The 23828-nt window shown below is 39.5% G+C and overlaps 1 protein-coding gene across 1 annotated transcript in view; it reads left to right on the forward strand.

The window, feature by feature from the left end:
- Positions 1–23828, forward strand: part of LOC122552704 (kynurenine 3-monooxygenase-like) — a 76361-nt gene that overhangs the window by 37460 nt on the left and 15073 nt on the right. Inside the window, exons 9-14 of the mRNA XM_043695590.1 lie at positions 5619–5740; positions 6560–6707; positions 9721–9778; positions 17921–18003; positions 21008–21109; positions 21228–21287. Coding sequence (XP_043551525.1) covers positions 5619–5740; positions 6560–6707; positions 9721–9778; positions 17921–18003; positions 21008–21109; positions 21228–21287 — 573 coding nt within the window. The remainder of the gene's footprint in view (positions 1–5618; positions 5741–6559; positions 6708–9720; positions 9779–17920; positions 18004–21007; positions 21110–21227; positions 21288–23828) is intronic.

Below are 23828 nucleotides of genomic sequence, written 5' to 3' on the forward strand. Positions count from 1 at the left end.
CCTGCTCCTGCTCCTTGATACCATGCTTGTTCAATTGATGTCTTGAATCATTAGCAATTATTTTTGGTGACCGTTTGAGTTCTTGATTTTCTACTCATTTTCAGGTCGGTTTTCCTTCTTGAGAGACAAAGAGTGATCCTTCTCTGGCTGTTCCAGTTCTGCATTAACAAATCTGCTTCCTTCTACCACATGCAGGTTTTTGAAATACAAGCTTGTTTTGTGGGTTCCACTTATGGAAGTTGTTGTTTTAGGTTTGCTAATTATCATTGAGGTGCCATCTCTCATGTGTTAAATTTCCCATCAATTTGTAAATCAAAATTGGAGATAGGCGCCTTTTCATGCCTGACCACGTTGACTAGTTTTGAAGCCTTTTGATGAGATATTAATTCAGTTGAAGCATTTTCATTTGTTCCACATTGTTTCATGCTGCTTTATATGGTCAGGTGAATGCTGTGGCTGTTTAAGTTAATGCTTTGCCCCTATTAAAAACCATTTCAGTCCACAAGAATTCCAAACATTAATAGGAGAATGAAATTCAAAAATTATTTTTCCATATTTTATAATAAATATTTTTACGCAGCATGGTGGCTCAGTGGTTAGCACTGCTGCCTCACGGCGCCAGGGACCCAGGTTCAATTCCAGCCTCTGGCGACTGTCTTGTGTCGAGTTTGCACATTATACCCATGTCTGTATGGGTTTCCTTTGGGTGCTTTGGTTACCTCCCACAGTCTAAAGATGTGCTAGTTAGGTGAATTGGCCATGCTAAATTGCCCATAGTGTTCAGGGATGTGTAGGTTAGGTGCATTAGTCAGGGGTAAATGTAGAGTAATAGGGTAGGGGAGTGGGTCTGGAATGGGTTACTCTTCGGGAGGGGGGGGGTGAGGTCAGTGGACTTGTTGGGCCTAATGACCTGTTTCCACACTGTAAGGATTTTATGATTACAAACTCAACTGATTGGTTGGTCAGACACAAGCCTACATTCACCAGAGAAAATACACAATGAGACTTAAATGGCTCCAAAGTTGGTTTACCTTGCAGTCTTGTAAATAAGGTCTTAGCCATTTGCTCACTTCGCTAGTTTGATGAAGTCATAGAGTACATTGAAGCCAATCTGCAGGACAGTGACTATCTTGTTTAGATCATTGTTGCTGTGTATCATGCAAACTTACATGAGTGTCTGTGAGACAGTATGTGTGTGAGTGTAAAGGGGTATATGCCTGTGAGAGGGTGCGTGTGAGCGTATGAGAGAGAACTTGTGTATGAGAGAGTGGTCTGCGTGAGTGTATGGGTCTCTGTGTGGGTGAGTGTGTGTGTGTGTGTGGTGCAGTTAGGTCACCTGTAGTATGACACAAACCCAAGGTCCCAGTTGAGGCCATCCCCATGCGTACTGATCTTGGCTATCAGCCTCTGCTTGGTCACTTTGCGTTGTCACCTATCCTGAAGTCCGCCTTGCAGGATGGTCACCCGAAGGTTCAAGATCGAATGTCCCAGACCGCTGAAGTGTTCTCCGACTGGGAGGGAACACTGCTATCAGTTGATTGTTGTGCGGTGGCCATTCATCTTGTTGCAAGATGGTGGCACCAGAATAGGTGGCACAGGCTCCTGTGCCCGTGCTTATCCTCTTCATCTGCCCTTTTTTATCTTTGTCTTCTTCCTTCTTCTACATTTTACTCAAACTTACCTGATGAAGCGAGCTATTTGGTTGGGGGCAGCTTCGATGGTCTCCACAGTGGCTGCCGCATCTTCAGAGGCAGCGTGGCTACAGAATTGGTCAGTCAGCCTGTGAAGCCTGGAGCAGGACTCTCGTTTCTGCATGGAGTGCACCCCAATGGCTGGGAAGCCCCGAGTGGGATAACTTCAGTAGCAAGGCGGGGCTTGGAAGCCCGGCGCGGGACACTCTTGGCAATATGCTGTACCAGTGGAGAAGGAAAAGTTGGACTCTCTTTAAGTTATCTTCTTTAAAACTTTCTTGGAAGTTAATTGTAAATGGCGCCTGTGTACAGCGAAGGTACACACTTTTCACTGTATTTTATTTTGAGTGTATGTGACAAAAGATATTCCTTATCTTCAGATTCTCAAAGGCACTTTGACATATTTGCCTCCGTTCAATTTTTTTGAATTTTTTTTTCAACAGGTTTATTATGGGTGCAATAACAGCACCGAATTTCAGAACAAACTTGTGATAGAATCCACACTTACCAACCTTCTATGAAATTCCACATTTAATCTGAGACACAGGAAAATCCCGCATAATCTGTGAATCTGCTTTTTTAGGCGATGTGTGGCCTCGTCCCACAGTATAGTCCAAATAAATCACTTGGCAAATGTATTCTTAGTCAAAATTAAACAGGGTTTTCATTTTGCAGCCAATGAAACAGTTCACTTGAATGGCGTGAATTTTTTTTCCCCAGGTTTTACTAAAAACAACCTAAACATCGATGTAAACAGTACAATTGCCAAGTCTTTTAATTACTTTATTGATTAACTATTGTAATGTTTAATCTTTGCTTTTTTAAAATCCTAAGCAGGGCTACCCAAATCCCGTAAGCAAAATAAAACAATCCGTTGAGCTTGTGGCATGTCCCGTAGACGCTCACTAGAAACAACATACGTTCATAGGTCGCAAAAAAAAGAGTATGTTTAAGCCTTGCAATGTTTCTAATTACCCAAGCATTTGAGGAGCCTTTGAGTCCATGTTGTCATCACCATAACAATGATCTGACCAATCCATGCTCACTTGCCAACCAAACAACACATTTTCTCATTATTCCATCGTTTGCACCAGGAAATCAGGAGAATCTTCAATTTTTAGATGTATGTCTCATTCTACTCTTTCTTAGAACCTTTGTTGACTTTTCATTTAAAAAAAAATGTTTTTCGTCTGTTTTGGTATGGAGCCACTGAGCAAAAGATGACTTGTGGATTTTTAGAATCAGCTAGTGGCAAAAAAGAAAAAAAACAGACAAAATAAGCTTTTGTTTGTTTGTGAGGCCCAGGCCTGGAGGTTAATTGTAGGCTGATCCTTGATTAAAAAGACACCAGCAACCCTGGAAGCAGCATTGTGTTTAAACAGATAGTAAGTTGGCCGTTAACAGGGTCAATACCTGCAAGTCTGAAAGAGACTTTCAGTTAAAGTATGTTAAAGTATGTTGAATGCAAATGTTGAATGTTAATTGAGGCCTCTGGAAAGGGTAGTCAGTCTCTCAGGGCAAGACAAGATTATAAGTTGTTTTTTGAACTTTCTTTGGGGTAGAGACAATTGATGGCTGATGACACAGCACAAAGATTTGAAAGCTCACTGTCTAAAATCCCTTACTAGCTTTCAGAAGCCCAAAGAGTAGAAAGCTGAGTTGTAAGTGCCTTCATCTGAGTGAACTGAAAAGGTGACTCTGATTGACATTTCCAGAAAAGCAACCAATGAGACCTGTGAAACAACATATTGTGAAAGCCATTTAAGTAATCTGGCCAATTTTGTTTGTTTCTTATATTTATCCCTCAACTGTGTTTGTTTATCTGTCTGTTTTTTCTGTGAATGGGGTCTAAAGCTAAATGTTTCAGGTTTAAAAAATGATATTAATTAAATTACATTGTTATTTAATTTTTTTCTCTGCTAAAGTTATTATACATTTAATAAATTGCATCTTTTTTGATTAAGAGGTAGAAAAGCAGATTTGGATTGTCTGTCTGTCTCCGTGTTGTAACATGTGCAATTTCATTTGAAGTAACATGCTGGATATGTATGCTATTCTTTAATAAGCATGTATATCTGTTAGAGCACTCCCTCAGATGTATCAGCCTGTTTCGCAACAGTTTCTACCCTACTGTTGTTAGAATACTGAATGGACTCTCAAACCCTTAACATTCGTCTGTACCTGAGTTGTTGTTTTTGCTGCTGTTTGCCTATTATTTACTATCTATGCTGCTTAACTCTGTGATCTGCCTGTATTGCTCGCAAGACAAAGCTTTTCACTGTGCTTCGGAACACTGATAATAAATTCAATTCAATTCAATCTAGGCTGAAAAGCCCACAGTTCTTCAGGCTTTGTACATATTACAAATCCCAAAGATTCAAAATAAACAACATGTCTTTTCTCAACCATTCTAAATCAAGGTGTGGTTCAGCCAGTGTACAATGTAGTATACCTTCTGTTGGTCTGCATTTGATGGATCTGGGCACATATTTTAATATTTTATTGGTGTTCCTGATGTTTCTTGATTGGTTTGATAACCCTGAAATTTCACAAGATTTCCTCATTCTCCCATTGTAAATTTGGGGTTGTGGAGAGAAGACAGCAGCATCCATGGCATAAAGCAGGTTCCAAAATGCCTTGTGCTGATACTGTAACTTTCAAAAGTATGTTTCATCCTAGTTTGATGAGCAGTCTACGTGAGCCACTAGAATAAACAGTTTGTGAGGCCTTTGTTTTTTTTTAAAAACATTGGAACAATAGAAGTAGCCTGGGTAAATGTGGTTAAGTTTCCACAGAACCAGGATTTTCAGTTTCTTCATTTTGTACTAGCAGTTGCTGCTGGGGTCTTGAAGAAGTGAAAGCTGTTTCTTCCTCTCCTGGTTACCGCTAAAAGCTGGGGGTTCTCTTCCTGCTGCTGAAGTTGCATTTGAGACAATCTGTTTTACTGAATTTGACTTTGTCAAGGGCTGGTGTATGGGATGTTATTATGTTGGAACGGTTACTTAGTAATAGTTACTGTATCTATAATTGCATTAAGCATTTTGATAAAGCCAATTCTTCTCTTTTTTGTGTTTGTATTTTAACTATAGTGTGTGAATAAATTGTGTTTTGCTTAACGTCAACCAGTTTGACCAATCGAATTGTATCTGAAGTACGACACCTTACACTTACCTTTGAAATAAGTAAAAAATGGTGTCTAGACTATCTTCTGAATATTTTGAGGGGGTTTGGTCTGGTCCATATTGGTAAGGACTGCAAAAGAAGTGTTTTGCATATCTGCATAAACCAAGTATTAGACACTTTGTACAAATATTTTCTAATCAGCCTGTTCAGAGATGTTATTTCACAACTCTGGAGCAGGGGGGACTTGAACACAGGATTCCTAGCTCAGAAATCAAGACACTACTACTGCATCACAGGAGCCCTTAGGCACTTTGCATATGTAATTCAGGTTCTTAATAACTATTTGAGACCTTTATAAAATGGACTGTTCCGAATATAGCTGGCTTGGGGTTCAAGGATCAGTTTCTAGTTTGCTTTGTCTATAGTTCTAATTGCTGCTATCTGTGCAAATGTCTTGTCCTCCAGTGAGTGGAATGAGATTAATTACATTGCAACGAACACCATAGGATTTGGACTTCTGCTCTTATTAAGATTTTGTTCATTAAGAGTAGTATTAACATGCACATGTAAAAACATTAAAAGGATTTGTCTAATATATTATTCACTGTATATAACTTGGACTTATTGGAAAGAAGCGCTGGAGTTCCTGCTGGGGATTGTGGAAGTTTATTATTTCATAATTCAGTATCGTAATGTGATTATATACTGGCTAAAGCTACTGTATAATTTGTTTGAGGTGGTGACTACCTACCAAACACATTTCTAAACCACATTTCTTTTTCATGTTATTTGCAACCTGGAAAGGACAAGTCATTTACCTGTACTCTCTTCATGCCTTTTGAAGAATTTGAGAAGCTCACCACAGGAGATGAAGTGCTTCAATTTTTCAAGAAATACTTTCCAGATTCCATATCTCTAATAGGAGTGTAAGGTTCTAATTTTAGTTAAGATTATTTTTCATTGGCTTGTCTATTGACCGTGCTCTTATGGTATAAATTTATAATTGTATTTTTATTCATAACTTCTATCAATGTGGAATAATGTCACATCCATATATCATGGAATACAGCTCCAGATTAAGTTATCTTGCTGCACATGCTGTGTAATTCAGGGATATATGGAACATTATCCTGGCTTAACTGCCATTTCAGCTTGATCCAGTTCTGACTCTTCTGAGCTAAAATGCTTTTCTAGTATACTTACTGCACTGTGCTTTTGTACTGATCTACTCTAATTAACTCTTGATATAAGTCTTTTTTCAACCTCTTGCTCATTTTTATTGTAAGTTTAACAAAAATCCATTTTAGACTATTTGCTCATTGTGTTAGAGAATGTTCGACATGCACTGAAAGCTCCATTAACTCAAGCGACTACATCTTGAGATTCTAAAATATATACTTTCAGTATCACAGATATCTTACATTTAGATCACAAACACACCGTGAGTCTGTTTCTTAATATGACCATGAGAAGTCAAGGGGAATGATTCAACCACTGGTTGATGGGTGTGCACTAAATACCAATGCAAGCAATTGAGACTGACAAAACAAACGAATTCATGAAACAATTTCATTGCATTTTTTGAGAGGCTTCAGGTTGATGGATGTAATGCGAAGACTGATGGTTGGGTTTGAATAATGGAAAGCAGATTGACAATTTTGAACTTTCCAGTTCCTGAATACTCATACATCCACTTTCTTGAAGCATTGTGATTTACTTAAAAATGACTTTGATTTATTTTTTAGTGAGGCATTGATGCAGGATTATTTCCGTTTGCCAGCCCAGGCTATGATTTCAGTGAAGTGTTCCTCCTACCATATCGGTTCCAAGTGTGTGTTAATGGGAGATGCAGCACACGCTGTTGTTCCTTTTTATGGCCAAGGCATGAATGCAGTAAGTTGTGAACATTTGTACAGTGCTTTACAGTGTTAGAATTTTCAGCTATAACCACTGTCGAATTAGTCACTCATTACAATATGAGAATGGAAGATGAGTCTATGACATCAGAGTTTTTTTGTTTACCCCAAAAAATCAAGTATAATCATACACTTACACAACTTCTCTTCAGCAGTCATGGCAGGCATATCTTCAGCTGTTGAACAACTATAAGCTAAACATTGCAGCCTGTTTACACATTAATGTGCTAAAGGTCTTTTTTTTTTGTTAACCTTGGCTCAATTAAAGCTGTTTCCCCTCTAAGTTAGAAAGTTATGGATTCAAATCATACTGCAAGATTGAGCATAAATTCTAAGTTTCTGAATCTCCAGAACTCTAGAATCTGACATTCCATCTCCCCTATAATAAATGGATAAAAGCAAATTACTGCGGATGCTGGAATCTGAAACCAAAAGAGAAAATGCTGGAAAATCTCAGCAGGTCTGGCAGCATCTGTAAGGAGAGAAAAGAGCTGGAATTTCGAATCTAACTGACCCCTTATCAAAGCTAAAAGCCTGATGAAATGAAACTGTGGATCAGAAGAGCTTTGAGAGAGAGTAAGTCGGTGCTGCTGGAGAGAGATGTCGAGTGCTTTCATGTGGCAGCGCATGGCCCTGAGTGTGGCTTTTAGGATGTGGCGAGAACAGCAGTTAGAAAAATGTTGTATATCGTGCAAGTACCTGTAATCCTGGAGGCTGCATACAGGGTGGAATTTGAGTTGAAATCCACGTGGAGTAAGTCAGAGGCAAAGACACTCACTGAGGAAGGAAATATGGCTGTGGAAGCGAGTCTTAGTAAATACCTTGTCCAACACTGAGAGAGAAAAGGAAAACAGTGAATGTGGACAGGGGGAGAGAGACAAACGAAAATCTTGTCGGAGAGAAGAGCAGTACTTCTTCAGGGTAGGCATTCCTGGAAGAGAGGTGGCAGTGGGTTAAACACTGGATAAAAGCAAATTACTGCAGATGCTGGAATCTGAAATCAAAAGAGAAAATGCTGGAAAATCTCAGCAGATCTGGCAGCATCTGTAAGGAGAGAAAAGAGCTGACGTTTCAAGTCTAACTGACCCGTTGTCAAAGCTAAAAGCCACAGACTGTGGCTTCTCCATTGAGACCTTTTGGATCCCCATGCCTTCCATCATTTGTTGTCATACCATTCTGATTCTGACCATGAGCCAAACCTGAAGGATGAGCCAATGGGGGTTGACTGCCTCCTGAGATAAAGTATCCAGTTAACTGCCTAATGCAGTGTCTGGAGCTTGATCTCCAACTCATTAACTCAGTTCCTCAAGCTGTAGATATTTACTGCTGATGTGGTTGCTGTGGATTGCATTGATGTCCACTAACTCCCACAAATGACGGTGGTATAAACATGCTTTTTATTTAGCAATTGTCTCTATTTTGCCATGTGAGCTTACACAAGTACATTGAGTACTTCCCATTTATATCTGAATGTTCTTTTCATTATGCATAATTTTCTGTCTTTATACCTCAATAAATCCTACATACCCTGGTAAAGTGTCAGAAAGGGAGTTATCCCACAATCCCAATGGCTGCCCCAGAATAACCTAACACTGGGAGCAGTGTTAAATGCTTTAAGGAAATATACCCTGCCCTATATTGGGAGAGAATTCCCATCTTAAAAGTTTTGCCAGCCAGTTGGACAGTCCCATCATGCCAATTGGGAGTGTTGGCACTGCTGAGACTCCATGTAGACTGACCATGCTGAGGAGGCTAGGTAAGTTCAATCCCTTCCTCTCCCATCACAAGTCAAATGCTACTAAGAATGGGATGCAAACCAACCTTCCATCCATTGACTCCATCTACATTTCTCAGTATCTCGGAAAGGCAGCCAATATCATCAAAGACCCCTCCCACCTCTGTTATAATCTTTTCCAACCTCTTCTATCAGACTCAAGATACAGAAGCTTAAACATACACACACACCAACAGGTTCAAGAACAGCTTCTTCCCTGTTGTTATTAGACTCCTGAATGAACCTCTCAAATTTCAAATCTGATATGAAGCTTGCTTTTGTGACCCATCTTTGCATGTAACTTTGTATTCCTTGCTCTGTTCTATCACCTTATAATCATTGTATGGTATGATCTACCTGTACTGCATGCAGAACAAAACTTTTCAACATCCTTAGGTACATGTGACAAAAATAAATCAAATCAAATCAAGGTCAGGTGTCAATAACTCATTCATTTGTCATGAAATTTCAGAGAGATTGAGGGCTGGGATCCTAGTAACAAGGATGACACCCACTGGATTTTATAAGCCACCTCTCAGTTACAAATTTGTTAGCTTTGACTAATATTTAATCACTGATTTTGAAGATCTTTGCAATTTTATCATATTTATGCAGTAGATCAATGAAATAAATATAAATAAATGAATGATTATACCTAATTGGGTGTAATTCTATTTCCTGACTCTGGCTGAATACCATGTGATGTATAGCACAGCTTGACAGTTTCAGTGACGCACTGTTCCCTGTGAATACTCAATAGACAGATGCCTTATCTTTTTACGCCAAGCCTCTGAAATGAATGATCAAGGGATCAGATAAATTCTAATTTAGTCAACAAATTTCTAATCTCCCTGCACAGACTTGGAGATGAGCACTTTTTCTTTTTCATTCATAAAGTAGTCTTTAATTGCAGTTTGGCTAGGAGATACCTGGGATTTGTTAAATCTAGGATAGATATTCATTTTGCACATTCATATACCCGAAAGACAATCTGATTTGGATTGCACACCTGAAATGCATCTAGTCGAGGTTTTCACTCATTGTGTAAGCCAGTATTTGGTCGGCATGGACGGGTTGGACCGAAGGATCTGTTTCCATGCTGTACATCTCTATGACCCTGTGCAAAAAATATTGATCAATGAATTTCTTTGTTGGGTATGATTGAGTCACAATAACTGACTCAACAATTTTTTTTTCTGTTTCTCCATTCCTTAAGGGCTTTGAAGATTGTATTGTCTTTGATGAATTAATGGACAAGTTTCACAATGATATCGGTGAGTTTGTAAAACATTTTGCAGATTGCACAACTATATAATGTTATGATATTGTATTTATGGCTTTAAGCTTTAACCTGTGTTCTCAAAAAGAAAAAGCAGTTTGGGTAGGACGGGAGAGGGCATGGTGGCTCTGTGTTTAGCATTGCTGCTTCACAGTGCCAGGGACTTGGGTAGGTCTGGGTGGGATGCTCTTCCGAAGGTCACTATGGACTCAATGGGCCAAATGGTCTGCTTCCACATGGTAGGGATACTATGATTCAGTTTTCGTAAGCAGTGACTGTGTTGATTTAACACCAGTTAAAGTCTTTCAGTGTTAACTGAACATGCTCCAGATTCATGGAAGTATCCATTCGATTCAACTTGCTTTACCTGTTGCACACTTCTAATTTGGGTAAAATACATCTTCACCCATGTGTTTCTACGATGGAATTCTATTCCAGATTTTCATACTGACACCCAAGCACTACTAGTACAATCTGAGGAGAATTGTCATTTTGTTTATTCGGATTAAGTCTTCGGAGCTTATTTAAATCAATCCTCAATAGTGTATTATATGAAAAAGAATCAACAATTCCCACTGAGACATCCATCCATGACATACAGTCTAGCTACACTTTTACTAAATTATAATCTTGCTTCCAAAATACCACTATTAAGGCATTCTTCTGGATCTAGGTTTGCTCGCTGAGCTGAAAGGTTCATGTTCAGACGTTTCGATACCATACTAGGTAACATATTCAGTGAGCCTCCGGACAAAGCATTGCTGATAATTCCTGATTTCTGTTTATATGTTTGGGTCCCTATGGTGATTTCCTGTTCTTTTTCTCAGGGGCTGGTAAATCATGTCCAAGTCAATGTGTTTGTTGATAGAGTTCCAGTTGGAATGTCATGCTTCTAGGAATTCTCGTGGGTGTCTCTGTTTGGCTACTCCAAAGATGGATGTGTTGTCCGAGTCGAAGTGGTGCCCTTCCTCATCTGTATGTAAGGATATTAGTGAGAGAGGATCATGTCGTTTTGGGGCTACTTGATGTTCATGTATCCTGGTGGCTAGTTTTCTGCCTGTTTGTCCAATGTAGTGTTTGTTACAGTCCTTGCATGGTATTTTGTAAATGACATTAGTTTTGCTTGTTGTCTGTCTAGGGTCTTTCAAGTTCATTAGCTGCTGTTTTAGTGTGTTGGTGGGTTTGTGGGCTACCATGATGCTGAGGGGTCTGAGTAGTGTGGCAGTCATTTCTGAGATGTCTTTGATGAAGGGGAGTGTGGCTCGGGTTTCTGGATGTGTTTTGTCTGCTTGTTTGGGTTTGTTGCTGAGAAATCTGCGGACTGTGTTCATTGGGTACCTGTTCTTTTTGAATACACTGTATAGGTGATTTTCCTCTGCTCTGCATAGTTCCTCTGTGTTGCAGTGTGTGGTGATTCATTGGAATAATATTCAGATGCAGCTTCATTTGTGGATATTGGGATGATTGCTTCTGTGGTTCAATATTTGGTCCGTGTGTGCTGTTTTCCTATAGACGCTGCTTTGAAGTTCCCCATTGGCTTTTGGCTCGACTGTGACATCTCGGAATGGCAGTTTGTTTTTGTTTTCCTTCTCTTTAGTGAATTTTATGCTAGTAAGAGGATTATTGATGGTCTTCAAGGTTTCCTCTAATTTGTTTTGTTTAGTGGTAACAAAGGGGTCATCCACATAGCGGACCCAAAGTTTGAGTTGGATGGTTGGCAGAGCTATTTATTCGAGTCACTGCATTACTGTCTCTGCTAAGAACCCTGATATTGGAGATCCCATGAGTGTTACGTTAGTTTGTAGGTTTTGTTGTTGAAGGTGAAGTGGGTTGTAAGGCATAGGTGCACTAGCTTGACAATATTGTGCTTGTTGATGAAGTTTGTGGTGTTTGGTGTTTGTGTCCTTGAGTCTTCTAATAATGTAGTAAGTGTTTCCTTGGCCAGGTTGATGTTGATTGATGTGAACAGGACTGTTACATCAAAGGAGACCACTATTTCATCCTCTTCTATCTTTGTGTCTTTGATGGTGTCTTTCAGGAATTCTTGGGTGCAGTGGCGTGAGTCTTTTACTAAGTGTTTTACTCTTTGATGTATCTCCTTGGCCAATCTGTAAGTTTGCAGGTAGCGAGACTATGGGTCTGAGGGGGGCTCCTGGTTTGTGAATTTTGCATAATCCGTAGAAGTGTGGTGTGTTGGATCCATTTGGTTTCATTTTTTGGACGTCGGTCTTATTTGTTTCTCCAGATTTCTGAATTTTTTTGAGTAGGGCTGTGATTCAGTTCTGTAGTTGTGGGGTCGGATCTATCGCCACTTGTTGGTTAAATGTTGGTATCTGCAAGCAGTGTGATTGCTTTTTCAATGTAGTCTCTTTGGTTTAAAATGACTGTCAAGCGTCCTTTGCCTGCAGGTAGGATAACAATGTTTTTATTTTTTTTAGTCTTTCTAGTGCTTTCCTTTCTTGTGTATTGAGTGTGTTTCCCTCCTTTTTTCTGCTTAATGTTGGTGCGACTATCAGTCTGATAGTTTACTGGGTTTCTTCTGTGAGTTAGTTGTGTTTCAGTGTTGTTTCTAATGCTGCGAAGAAATCTTTCTTGGAATCCTGGAAGTTGTAATTTAATCCTCTTACTAAGCCAGCTTTTTCAGTGTCTGTTAAGGGTCAGATAAGTTTTTTATTCATGCTTATGCGTTGTCAGTGTTCTTCCTTTGTGTAAGTTTGTCTAGTTTTTTTTGCAGGTCTAGTTTTTTCATTTTCTGTGTCTGTCACTGTCAAATATCTGTGTCTGTCCATTCATGGTCTGTTGCATGAGTGCCAGACTACTCAGACCTCTTGGCATCATGGTAGCCCACAAACCCACCAACACACTAAAACAGCAGCTAATGAACTTGATAGAATCTATACAGACAACAAGCAAACTAATGTCATTTACAAAATACTGTGCAAGGACTGTAACAAACACTACAATGGACAAACAGGCAGAAAACTAGCCACCTGAATACATGAACATCAACAGGCCACAAAACGACATGACCCTCTCTCATCCTTATCTATGGATAAGGAAGGACACCACTTCGACTGGGACAACACATCCATCCTTGGACAAGCCAAACAGAGACGCGCACGAGAATTCCTAGAAGCATGGCATTCCAACCGGAACCGGTACCTGTTCTTTTTGAATACACGGTATAGGTGATTTTCCTCTACTCTGCATAGTTCCTCTGTGCTGCAGTGTGTGGTGATTCATTGGAATAATATTCAGATGCAGCTTCATTTGTGGATATTGGGATGATTGCTTCTGTGGTTCAATATTTGGTCCGTGTGTGCTGTTTTCCTATAGACGCTGCTTTGAAGTTCCCCATTGTCTTTTCGCTCGACTGTGACACCTCGGAATGGCAGTTTGTTGTTGTTTTCCTTCTCTTTAGTGAATTTTATGCTAGTAAGGGGATTATTGATGGTCTTCAAGGTTTCCTCTAATTTGTTTTGTTCAGTGGTAACAAAGGGGTCATCCACATAGCGGACCCAAAGTTTGGACCCGATTTACCAGCCCCGAGAAAAAGAATAGGAAATGACATCACCACAGGAAATGATATCACCAACCCAAACACATAAATAGAAAGCAGGAATCAGGTACACTGCTTCACCTGAGGCCCACTGAAGATGTTACCTCGTATGGAGACGAAATGTTTGAACATGAAACTACCAGCTCAGCAAGCAAACCAACATCCAGAACCTCAACCTGAACTACAAATCTTTTCAAAACTCGCTAAGCATTCTGTTTTCTTCCCTCTACAAGTTGCTTGTCTCTCATCAGCTTTCAGTTCACACGTTTCTGACTGTAAAGAGTTTCTCTCACAAGTGGGCACTACAGGATATTCTCTGTTAAAATCAATGGCATAAAAATCTTCCAGAATGCTTATTTCCTTATCTGAATTCCTGACATGTGTACCACTCCCCATAGGAGATTCCAGGAATGTTAACTGTAGAAAATTGGTTTGGGTCAAGATATGTGTCCCAATTGCTGCTGGTCCTCATACAATCCAACAGTTGAACAAAGGCCAAAAAAAAACTATTAGCAGATTCAGATATGCACCTGAAATCCATAAAGCACAGCCAAACCTTCTGATCTGAATTCTGTTAAATACCATTGAGCGCACTCCTGATCACTTTTACTCAGGAGTGTTAATGTTGCCCCAATGGCATTACTGGGCATGTAGTTATGAAGCAGCTGTTGGCGTTTGGTGGATATCATTGTTGCCTACAAACAGTTAACCAACAGAAATTAGACAGGAATGGGTTGGCAAGTACACCCAGGCTTAACCACATGGGCGATAGTTATTTGATACATCCATTGGCAGCACCTTGCATAATGTATGAGCTGATTGCAGTCTTGGCCTTGAAAGAGGTGTACTTATTACAACTGAGGGAAGATGTGACCACAACTGCTCCTGGCAGGCTGATCCTATAGTGAAGATTACTTGCAGCAATGTTGACACCCTCTTGTCCAGATGTCTGTATTGTTAAATGTGAAATCAAGATTTCCATTTCAATGCAGTTATTAACTGAAAATATTCGTATGCAATCTCTGACCAGTTGAGGAATGCAGCACTGGGAAGGGAGCACTCTATAGGAATTCAGACTCCTGGACAATGAGCCCCATCCATCCCCCCACCCCACACACACACACACGCACAAACACACCCGTATCTACAGACCCATTGCCAAACCCTTCTGCAGGCCCTTCTATTTTGTTGATATCGACTGCTTCCTGTAGTGCTGCTGATCTTGCAGAGCTGTGAACCTCTGATTGCTGGTGGCTTTTGGTGAAAGGTTTGGCCCTATTTGGGGCTTAATCAGATGAGGGGCCTGATTCTGGCCAGGTACCAAACAGCCATGTAAGAATTGCTGCACAGAAACAGGTCATTCAGCTCGTGACAGTACTGGCTGAAAAAGAAATACGGTTTTTTTGAGCTCGCCACCCGTTATAATTCCGCTTACCAGTATTTGGTTAGTACCCTTGATGGTTACACCATTTTTGGTGCAGAACCAGATTTCTTTTCAATGAGGATTTCCACCTCAGTCACCAAACTGGGCAGTCAGTTCCAGATACCCACCATGTCTCCTCTGACCATTTTACCAATCGCCTTATGTCTGTGTCCCCGAATAATTGACATCTCTGCTAGTGATAATGTATTTTTCCTGCCTACTCTAATTATGCCCCTCATAATTAGTCACCTCCTTTAAGTCATCCCTCTGTCCCAAAGAAAACAATCCTAGCCTATTCAACCATTTCTCATGGCTGCAGTTTTCAAGCCCGAGCAACGTTTTTGTAAATATCCCCTGTGCTCTTTCCAACAATTGTGTCCTTTTCTGTAATGTAGTCTACACAAAATTACAGCTGTGACCTAACCAGCATTTTACCCAGTTCCACCATTGTATGCCTGCTTTTGTAATCTGTGTATCATCCAAGAAAGGATAGCATTCCATGTGCATTCTTTGTCACCTTAACTATCATTCAGACTGCCTTCAAGAACATGTGGACATATACTCACTCTCACTTGAATTGAATTGAATTTATTGTCACGTGTACGGAGGCACAGTGAAAAGCATAGTGAAAAGCTTTGTCTTGCAAGCAATACAGGTATATCACATACTTAGGTAGCATAGATAGTAAATAATAGGTAAGCAGTGGCAAAAACAAAAACGCAGGTACAGACAAATGTTAAGGGTTTGTGAGTCCATTCAGTATTCTAACAACAGTAAGGTAGAAGCTGTTTTGAAACCAGCTGGTGCGTGTGTTCAGGCTTCTGTACCCTCTCCGATGGTAGAGGTTGTAGAAAAACATTGCTAGGGTGGGATGAATCTTTGAGAATACTGGCAGCCTTTCCTTGACGGCGGGCCTGGTAGATGAATTCTATGGATGGGAGGTTGGCCTTTGTGATTGTCCGCACTAAGTTCACCACTCTCTGTAACCGTCCCTGATCTTGAATGGTACAGTTGCCATAACAGGCAATGATACATCCAGACAGAATGCTCTCGATGGTGCACCTGTAAAAGTTGGCAAGGGTATTCGCTGTCATGCCTAATTCCCTCAGCTGCTTGAGGAAGAAGAGACGTTGTTGGGCCTTTGTAACCAGTGTGTTCACATGAAGAGTCCAAGAAAGGTTGTTGTGGATGACCACTCCCAGGAATTTAATACTCACCACTCGTTCCACCTCTGTGCTGTTAATTTGTAACATGAGTAACATCCCACCAAAAGTCAATAATGAGTTCCTTGGTTTAGTCGGCATTGCGAGCTAGGTTGTTCTCAGTGCACCATTTTTCCAGGTCTTCCATCTCCCGTCTGTAGTCTGTTTCGTCACCATATGAGATTCGACCAACTATGGTGGTGTAATCAGCGAACTTGGATTTGGCGACACAGTCATGGGCATACAGTGAGTACAGTAGGGGGCTGAGTACGCAACCCTGTGGGGCTCCAGTATTGAGTGTTAGTGAGCACCTCTCAGTACTCTCGTCTTTATTGCATATTCTTTACCTTTGTTTGCCCTCTCAAATGCATTACCTCACACTTCTCCATATTGAATCCATTTGCCACTTTTTCTCTATTCAAGGAAGCCATTGATATTGTTCTAAATTGAGGAATGTCCTCCTTCACTATCAACCAAACAGCCAGTTTTCATGAGCCACAAATTTCCCAATCCTGTCTCCCAGATTTGTGTTTAAATTGTTAACATATATTAAAATCAATGTGCCTGATTGGAATTAAGTAGAGTCTGAACTCACAGAAAAATACTATGCGCACCCACAGAAGAAGACCCATTTGCCCCTATTAAACCCTGTTCATTGTTTCTACTAGTAATAGTACTTCAAGATGTTGGGGGGTGGTATGGTCCCAACTGATGTTACTAGTGGATAATTTAGATGCGGGATAAAATCTGGTTTGAGAGAATAAATGGTGGTTTTTCGCCAAAATATAAGCATACCAGGTTCCAGATTTAGTTTTAACGATAGAATTAAGTGTGTAATGAAAAAATAAAAAAGAACAAACTAAGCTATCTACTGTTTAAAATATATCAAATACCCAACAAAACTGAAATAACTGCACAGAAGCTGGTATCCTGTCACCAAGTCACCCTTTATTTACATGTGAACTGAGGAGATTCTAAGTCCCAAGGTTATATTGATCAGCCAGAGCTTCCTGATTGGCCCAGGTTAATAACCCCAATACAGGATCTCATAGTCAACGAGATCCACCCGGTTTCAATCACTACAAATACAAACTCCCACCTACCATTAATCAAAATCCAGAGAAACTTCCCTTCCCTACTAAATCTGTATCTTTGACTTATTTTTTTTTCAGCTCCTGTGCTATAAGGAAAACATTTTTTCTCTCACATGGCTGAGAGCTTAGACATTTTCAGCTTTGAATTATCAAGTACTAAACAAATACTTCCAGCCATAGAGTAATATGGCTTAGAAACAGACCCTTCGGTCCAACCAATCATCTGAAAGTTTTCATAAGCTACAACCTTCACACCGAAGTAACTTAATCTATTAACTGCTCTGAATACACTTCCAATTTGATTATTGCCTTTAAATTCAGTCAGGTCTCTCTCAAGCTAAACACAAAAGCTCTTTCAAAAAGTTAGACAAATCTTGCCCATCCTGGCATTTGCTGAGATTGCAGCTTTTTTAGGTTGCTATCCTGTTGTAAACTTCACAATATCAACAAACTTCCATTAGCACGCAAGAGGTAGGCATCCATCTGCTCTCTGACACATTTTGGTTTAAAGTCAGGGTTTTGCATAATTTAAATAATATTAACCCCTTTCACACCAATTGACCATATCCCACAGGTTTAAGATCCAAACAGTTAAAAACTTTATATCTATATCACATCTTTCATTGTGAGGAGTTTTAATATCAGCTCCCAGTCACAAGACCAATGAAAACATAGCTCCTAGTAATTTTAAACAGTATTATATAGGAATTTGGATGAACCATTGCATGATGATATTTTTTAATTGCACACTTTCATTTTCAAATTGGCAAATTATTTTGTCAGTTGAGCAACTCACTCATCTATAAAGAAAATGAATATCCTTCAGAAACCTAATTCTATAAATATTTCTGTATTGTAGGTAAGTGTCTTCCAGAGTTTTCAATGTCACGTGTACCAGATTGCCATGCTATTGCTGATCTGGCCATGTACAACTATGTGGAGGTATGTGGGAAACAATTACAAAGACATAAAATGATGATACATCCTTTAATTTACTAACACAATTCCATGTTAAAGTCAAGAATTTTTATACTGTCAGACTTATATTTTCTGAAGCCAATTTCGACTAACATTTCTCAATGCATCTGAGAAGAGCAAATGAGCATTTATATTCATTCACACAATGAGTTCCTGACTTTAATTGCTATATTCCAGGTAGTTGACAGGTGTAAACAATGTATAAAAGAACAACATCAAATTTAATTGCTTTCTGGAGGTTGAAATAATAAATGCATCCCAATTACATTTTATTGCATTATTTTGATGAACAACAGAGAAAAACGAGAGGGCAATGTTTAGTCTCAAATTTGTTATCAAGCACAATCATACCAATGATTGAAGCACGGAGACACATTCAAGGCAACAGGATGATTTTTGTAGAAGCTTAAGCATATTGACACCCACTTGTCAATACAGCTTGGAGGTCTGGACTTCATTACCTGCAGCTAATGAGTGGGATACATAAGTGCTGAAGCCCACAGGTTATGGCAAGGCCAGAAATTAACTACCTACCATGCTAAACCAACCAACACACAGTGAATCAGAGACAATTTATTGACCCAAGAGGAACAATTCTCCTCAACCTGGTTTTGCCATGCCATTAAAATTTCTGAGCCGCCTTCTGAGAGGTGCTGCAGTAATTGGGCTGAACTAATACCTGGTACAAAATGATGGATTGTGTGCAGAAGAGGCAGCATCCGTTTGAGATCATACGCTGGGAGCAATATATTGCGATAGATCTACTGCTTGAAGTGGGCACAAGCTTTGGAATCTCAGGATCTAACCAAACAGCAAGAGTGTCAATGCAAATGCTCTGTTAATGAGATGTGGCCATTGTTGACCAGGCTCGTGCTTATTGCCCATCTCTAATTGCCATTGCTCTCACAGTACTGTTGTTTGGGAGTTTCATGATTTTAACCCAGTGACAGTGAAGCAATATATTTCCAAGTCTCGATGGTATTGGAGTGGAGTGACCAAATGATTTACTTGACACCCAGGAGTTCGCTTCCATCAAAGAGTTTATTGACATTACACCGGTGGGAAGAAACCCTCTTAAAAAGCTAGAGAGCTCTTCCTGAACAAAAGAAAACATAGATTTTTATACATTTCTTTCATCCCACCTTTAACAATTACAAAGCAATCATATTATTAATTAGATTAATTGGTAATGTATGGAATCAATTATATGACTGCACGGCTAGAGATAGATAGCCTCATGGTTAACCCTGGCCTTCCATGATGTCATGATGACTCTCTCATCTCCCTTCTTTTCACAATGGATACTGTATTCAAGTGCATTCCTTTAAGTACATTTGCCAGCTGGACCTTGTTTGCTGTCAATTAATTGGCTACTTGCCTATCACTTAAAGACTTTTTAAATTCTGTTATATGGCTTATATTCTTTATTAACCTTATTACAGACTACTAAAGAACATTGATTTTTTTACTAATTGTTGGAACTGTAATCAGTTCCAACACTTACACCTAATGTTAGAATTCTTTAATTAATGTGTTGTGAACAGTGTCTTTCTCACCATGTTTACTAGAGTCCCCTATCTTTTATCCTTGGGTTTCTTACAATATATTAATCTAATCTACTTTCCAGTGTCTGCCAGCTTCTGCACCTGTGATTCAGTTCTCCCTGATATGGGGGCTGCTTTTGCTGTCTGAGACTGGTTTGCTCTCAGAATTTTATTGAATTATTTCCTCCAATGCTGTTAGTGATTTTATTTATTAATAGGTGAGTCCCTAACAACTTCAGTATCCATATCTATGATTATTTAAAGGATCTTAATTAAAACCTACTACTGGTAGTGAAACAGATTTATTAAATAATGAAGGAGAGATTCATTAATTGCATTAAGTATGAAATGTTCTTGTTTTATGTCTTTTGTGCAAACAACTGCAAATGCATATTCTGTTACCTTGATTCTACAGAGCTACTATTGTTCTACTTGTGAAGCCTACATTAATCAAATATTTTCCCAAGCTCTTTAACTACTGTCAGCCACATGCTGTTGTTAATACCACGGGTAGCTGTCGGCCATTTTGTGCTGCTCAGTCATGGGCAGCCATAACAGAAGGGTAACCTATAGGTGATGGTGTTTCCATGTGTCTATTGACCTCTCCGTTTGGATGCTAGTGGTTCTGAATAGTGCTATTAAGAAGCTGTGGTAAGATACTGCGGTACAACTCATAGATGGTGCACACTTTCCCACCAGTGTATAGTGGCTGTAGCAAATGAAAATAAATGGGTGAGCGAAGATATTGATTACACTTCATCCAGTTTATAAATGGAATGGGGCCCTCAAAATTGTATTTGACACTTCCTAGAAAATTGGACAATTATTTGAAATCAAAATAATTTGTGGGACCAGGATGAAAAGGGAGGGAGGTAGGATTAGATGAGTTATTGTTGCAGAGAGTTAACATTGACTTGACAAGTCAAATTGCTTCCCATCTGTGCTGTAACTATTTGAGTTTTCATTGCTCATTTACTACTCTGGAGATTATCAAAATAGTCTGCGTAGCCATTGATGTTGACAAAATCTAAATTACGTTGTTTTGAATGCAGTCCTGTTCAATGCAAGTCAGTAGAAAGAGTCCAATTAATTTGCAACGTAACTGCAAAGGCACCAATAGAAATCCATTTAAATCCAATATCGTATATTGAATGTTCTTGAGTTTTCTACTGATTATATGGTGACAATTGTCTCAATCTAGCTCCTTGAGAAAACAGTATTTGCATTTTCCAGCAAAATTAGATTAAGCTCAGTTAATACATCTGCTTTCATGTCTGGAACGTACTGAGAACATCATTTGACCTCTGTACTCACATTGTAATTTACATCACTAATCAGCATGTAGCAATTTGTTACAATTTTTGGTTAAATAAAGCTTGCGAAGGCCTTTTTAAAAGTATTAATTTCTACATATCTGTTTTCAGATGCGTAAGCATGTGAACTCAAAATGGTTTATTTTCCGCAAATATGTGGATAATTTCCTCCATTACTGTATGCCAAGGACTGTTGTGCCTTTATATACCATGGTGAGATATGTGTTATTTCTCAAACGCTGTACAATTGTTTATAACTTAATGTGGATCATAATGAATTGAGCAAACACCTTTTCAGTTTCATTTCTCTGTAAATAATATTTCATTTTAGGTGACTTTTACCAGAATACAATACCATGAAGTGGTACAGCGGTCAAAACGGCAAAACAAGGTATTTTGTTTTGATATCTTCTAAGAGGTCCTAACCTTTGGCATTTCAAGACTTAGTTTAGAGAGGAAATAGGGATTTAGTGGCGAAATTATTCTGTATTTGATCCAATACATGTACAAATTGATGTAAGAAATTTGTTTCCATGACTCAATGTTGAGAATCTTCTGTCCACCTCCACCTCCAACGCATCCTTTTTTGAATTGTGTCTGTTTAATGGATATCAAAGGTAGTCTGTTGTGCAGTAGATAATGCCCCTGCTCTTGTGGCACAAAATCTGGGTTCAAAGTTCACTCCAGGACTTGATGGCGACGTATGCTGTGTTCACAATACAGTGAAAAGCACTGAGTATCAACTCATAAATGTTTCTAACACCGTATAAGTCATTGCTGGTCTGTCATGTGATGAAAAGAAATTGGAGCTTCTACCATCATTCTCCAAATCTCCAGGCTGCAATGAATGCATAAAAGTGAATGTTGTCATGGCATCTGGTATATTGTGGACAGTTTTGCTCCCCCTACTTGAGGAGGGATGCAGTTGCATTGGAGGCAATTCAGAGGAGGTTCTATAGATTGATTCTAGAGATGAGGGATTTGTCTTATTGGGCAGTTTAGGTCTATACTCTCTGGAATTTAGAACAATGAGAGCGGATCTTAATTTAGGTATAGAAGATACTAGTAGTGATTAAGAAAGTAGATGTAGAGAGGAGGTTTTGGGGCAATCTAAAATGAGAGGTCATAGTTTTGTGATAAGAGGCAATAAAATTGAAACAGAGATGAGAGGAAAGTGTTTCTCTCAAATGGTTGTGAAATTGTAGAATTTACTATCTTAGTGGATGCTGGGAGATTGAGTAAGCAGGTGATTGACAGCTTTTTTAATGAGTAATTGGATGAAGGGTTATAGAGAGTAGGCAGGCAAGTGGAGTTGAGTCCAGGATGTGATCAGTCATGATAATTTCAAATGTCAGAGCAGGCTTGATTGATTAAATTGTCTACTCCCTCTTCTGGATCTTACGTTCTTATGTTCTGAAGGACAAATTTATTTAACCTTGTTTTCTAGCTCACATTGCCTTAATGGCAGGTAGTAGGAAAATGAGATTAGAGAATAAATTGGTGATATAGTTGACAGTGAAAAAGGTTAAGTAAGTTTACAAAGGCAGAGGTGTTGCGTTTTGGTAAAATGAACAAGGGCAGGACTTATACAGTTATTGATAGGACCATGAGTAATGTTGTCAAACAGAGAGCCCTATGAATTCATACACATAATTCTTTGAAAGTTGCATCACAGTTAAATAGGGTGGTTAAGAAGGCATTTAGCCCGCATACTTTCATTGCAAAGACCATTGCGTATAGAAGTTGGGATGTTATGTTGAAATCATACAGGACGTTGATGAGGCTACTTTTAGAGTACTGTGTCCAATTTTGGTCACCCTGCTATAGGAAGGATATTGTTAAATTGGAGAGGGTTCAGAAAAGATTTACTGGAAATTTGAGTTATAAGGATCAGCTTGGACCTTTTTCATTGGAGCGTAAGAGGTAGAGGGGTGACCTTATAGAGGTTTTTAAAAACATGAGGCACATAGATAAGGTGAAAAGTCCTTTCCCAAGAGTGCGGGTGTTCAGAACTAGTAGGCATATTTTTAAGGTGAGGGGAGAAAGATTTAAAAGGGACCTGAGGGGGATTTTTTTCAGACAGAGGGTGGTTCGTATGTGGAATGGTCTCCCAGAGGAAGTGGCAGATGCAGGTACAGTTACAACATTTAAATGACATTTGGACAGGTCCATGAATAACAAAGGTTAGACGGTATGGGCCAAGTAGGACTAGTTTAGCTTGGGAAACCTGGCTGGCACTGGACGAGTTGGACCGAAGGGTCTGTTTCCATGTTCTATGACTGTATGAATAGCACACAGCAGGGCAGTGGACATTGAAAGGAGCTACTCACATGTTTTGTTCCATCCAGCATCGCATATAAATAAGGAAACCTTACTGCAGTAGTGATGAAGCAGGAGGAGAAAGAGTGTGAGTGTGGCGAGGCAAATCAATGTATAAGAAAAGGCAATTACTAGTACTCATTATTCCTTACCCCCCCCCCCTCTCCGGGAATCAGTGACAGAGATGACTGAATTAGCCTGATCCCACATGGAAAAGGAAATTAAATCTTTCCAAGGGAAGTGCTGATGAGATTTGCAATTGCCTGGGTACGGATCAGCTATCAATGAGCAACATAACCAGTTCTAGCAATAATAGAAGTCACTCAATCATAACCTGCTTTCAGTCTGTAATTCACTGGCACATTGCCAAGATGACAGACGCCCTGTTTCACTATAATGGCAAAAGCATTAAATTCTGCATTAGAATTTGCCAGCAACATCACTGAAAGGGGGGAGGAGAAGGTGTTTTGAAGAACCTAGTGTCAATCCTTGCCCATATTGCACACCACTTGGAGGGCATACTGAGGGTGGCGAGGGCACAGAATGTATTCTGGGTGGGGCATAGATTTCCTGTTTGCATCCCACACATTCTTGGTCAGTCCCACCGATGCTA

The sequence above is a fragment of the Chiloscyllium plagiosum genome, chromosome 9, assembly GCF_004010195.1.
Source record: "Chiloscyllium plagiosum isolate BGI_BamShark_2017 chromosome 9, ASM401019v2, whole genome shotgun sequence".
NCBI classification, from domain to species: Eukaryota; Metazoa; Chordata; class Chondrichthyes; order Orectolobiformes; family Hemiscylliidae; genus Chiloscyllium; species Chiloscyllium plagiosum.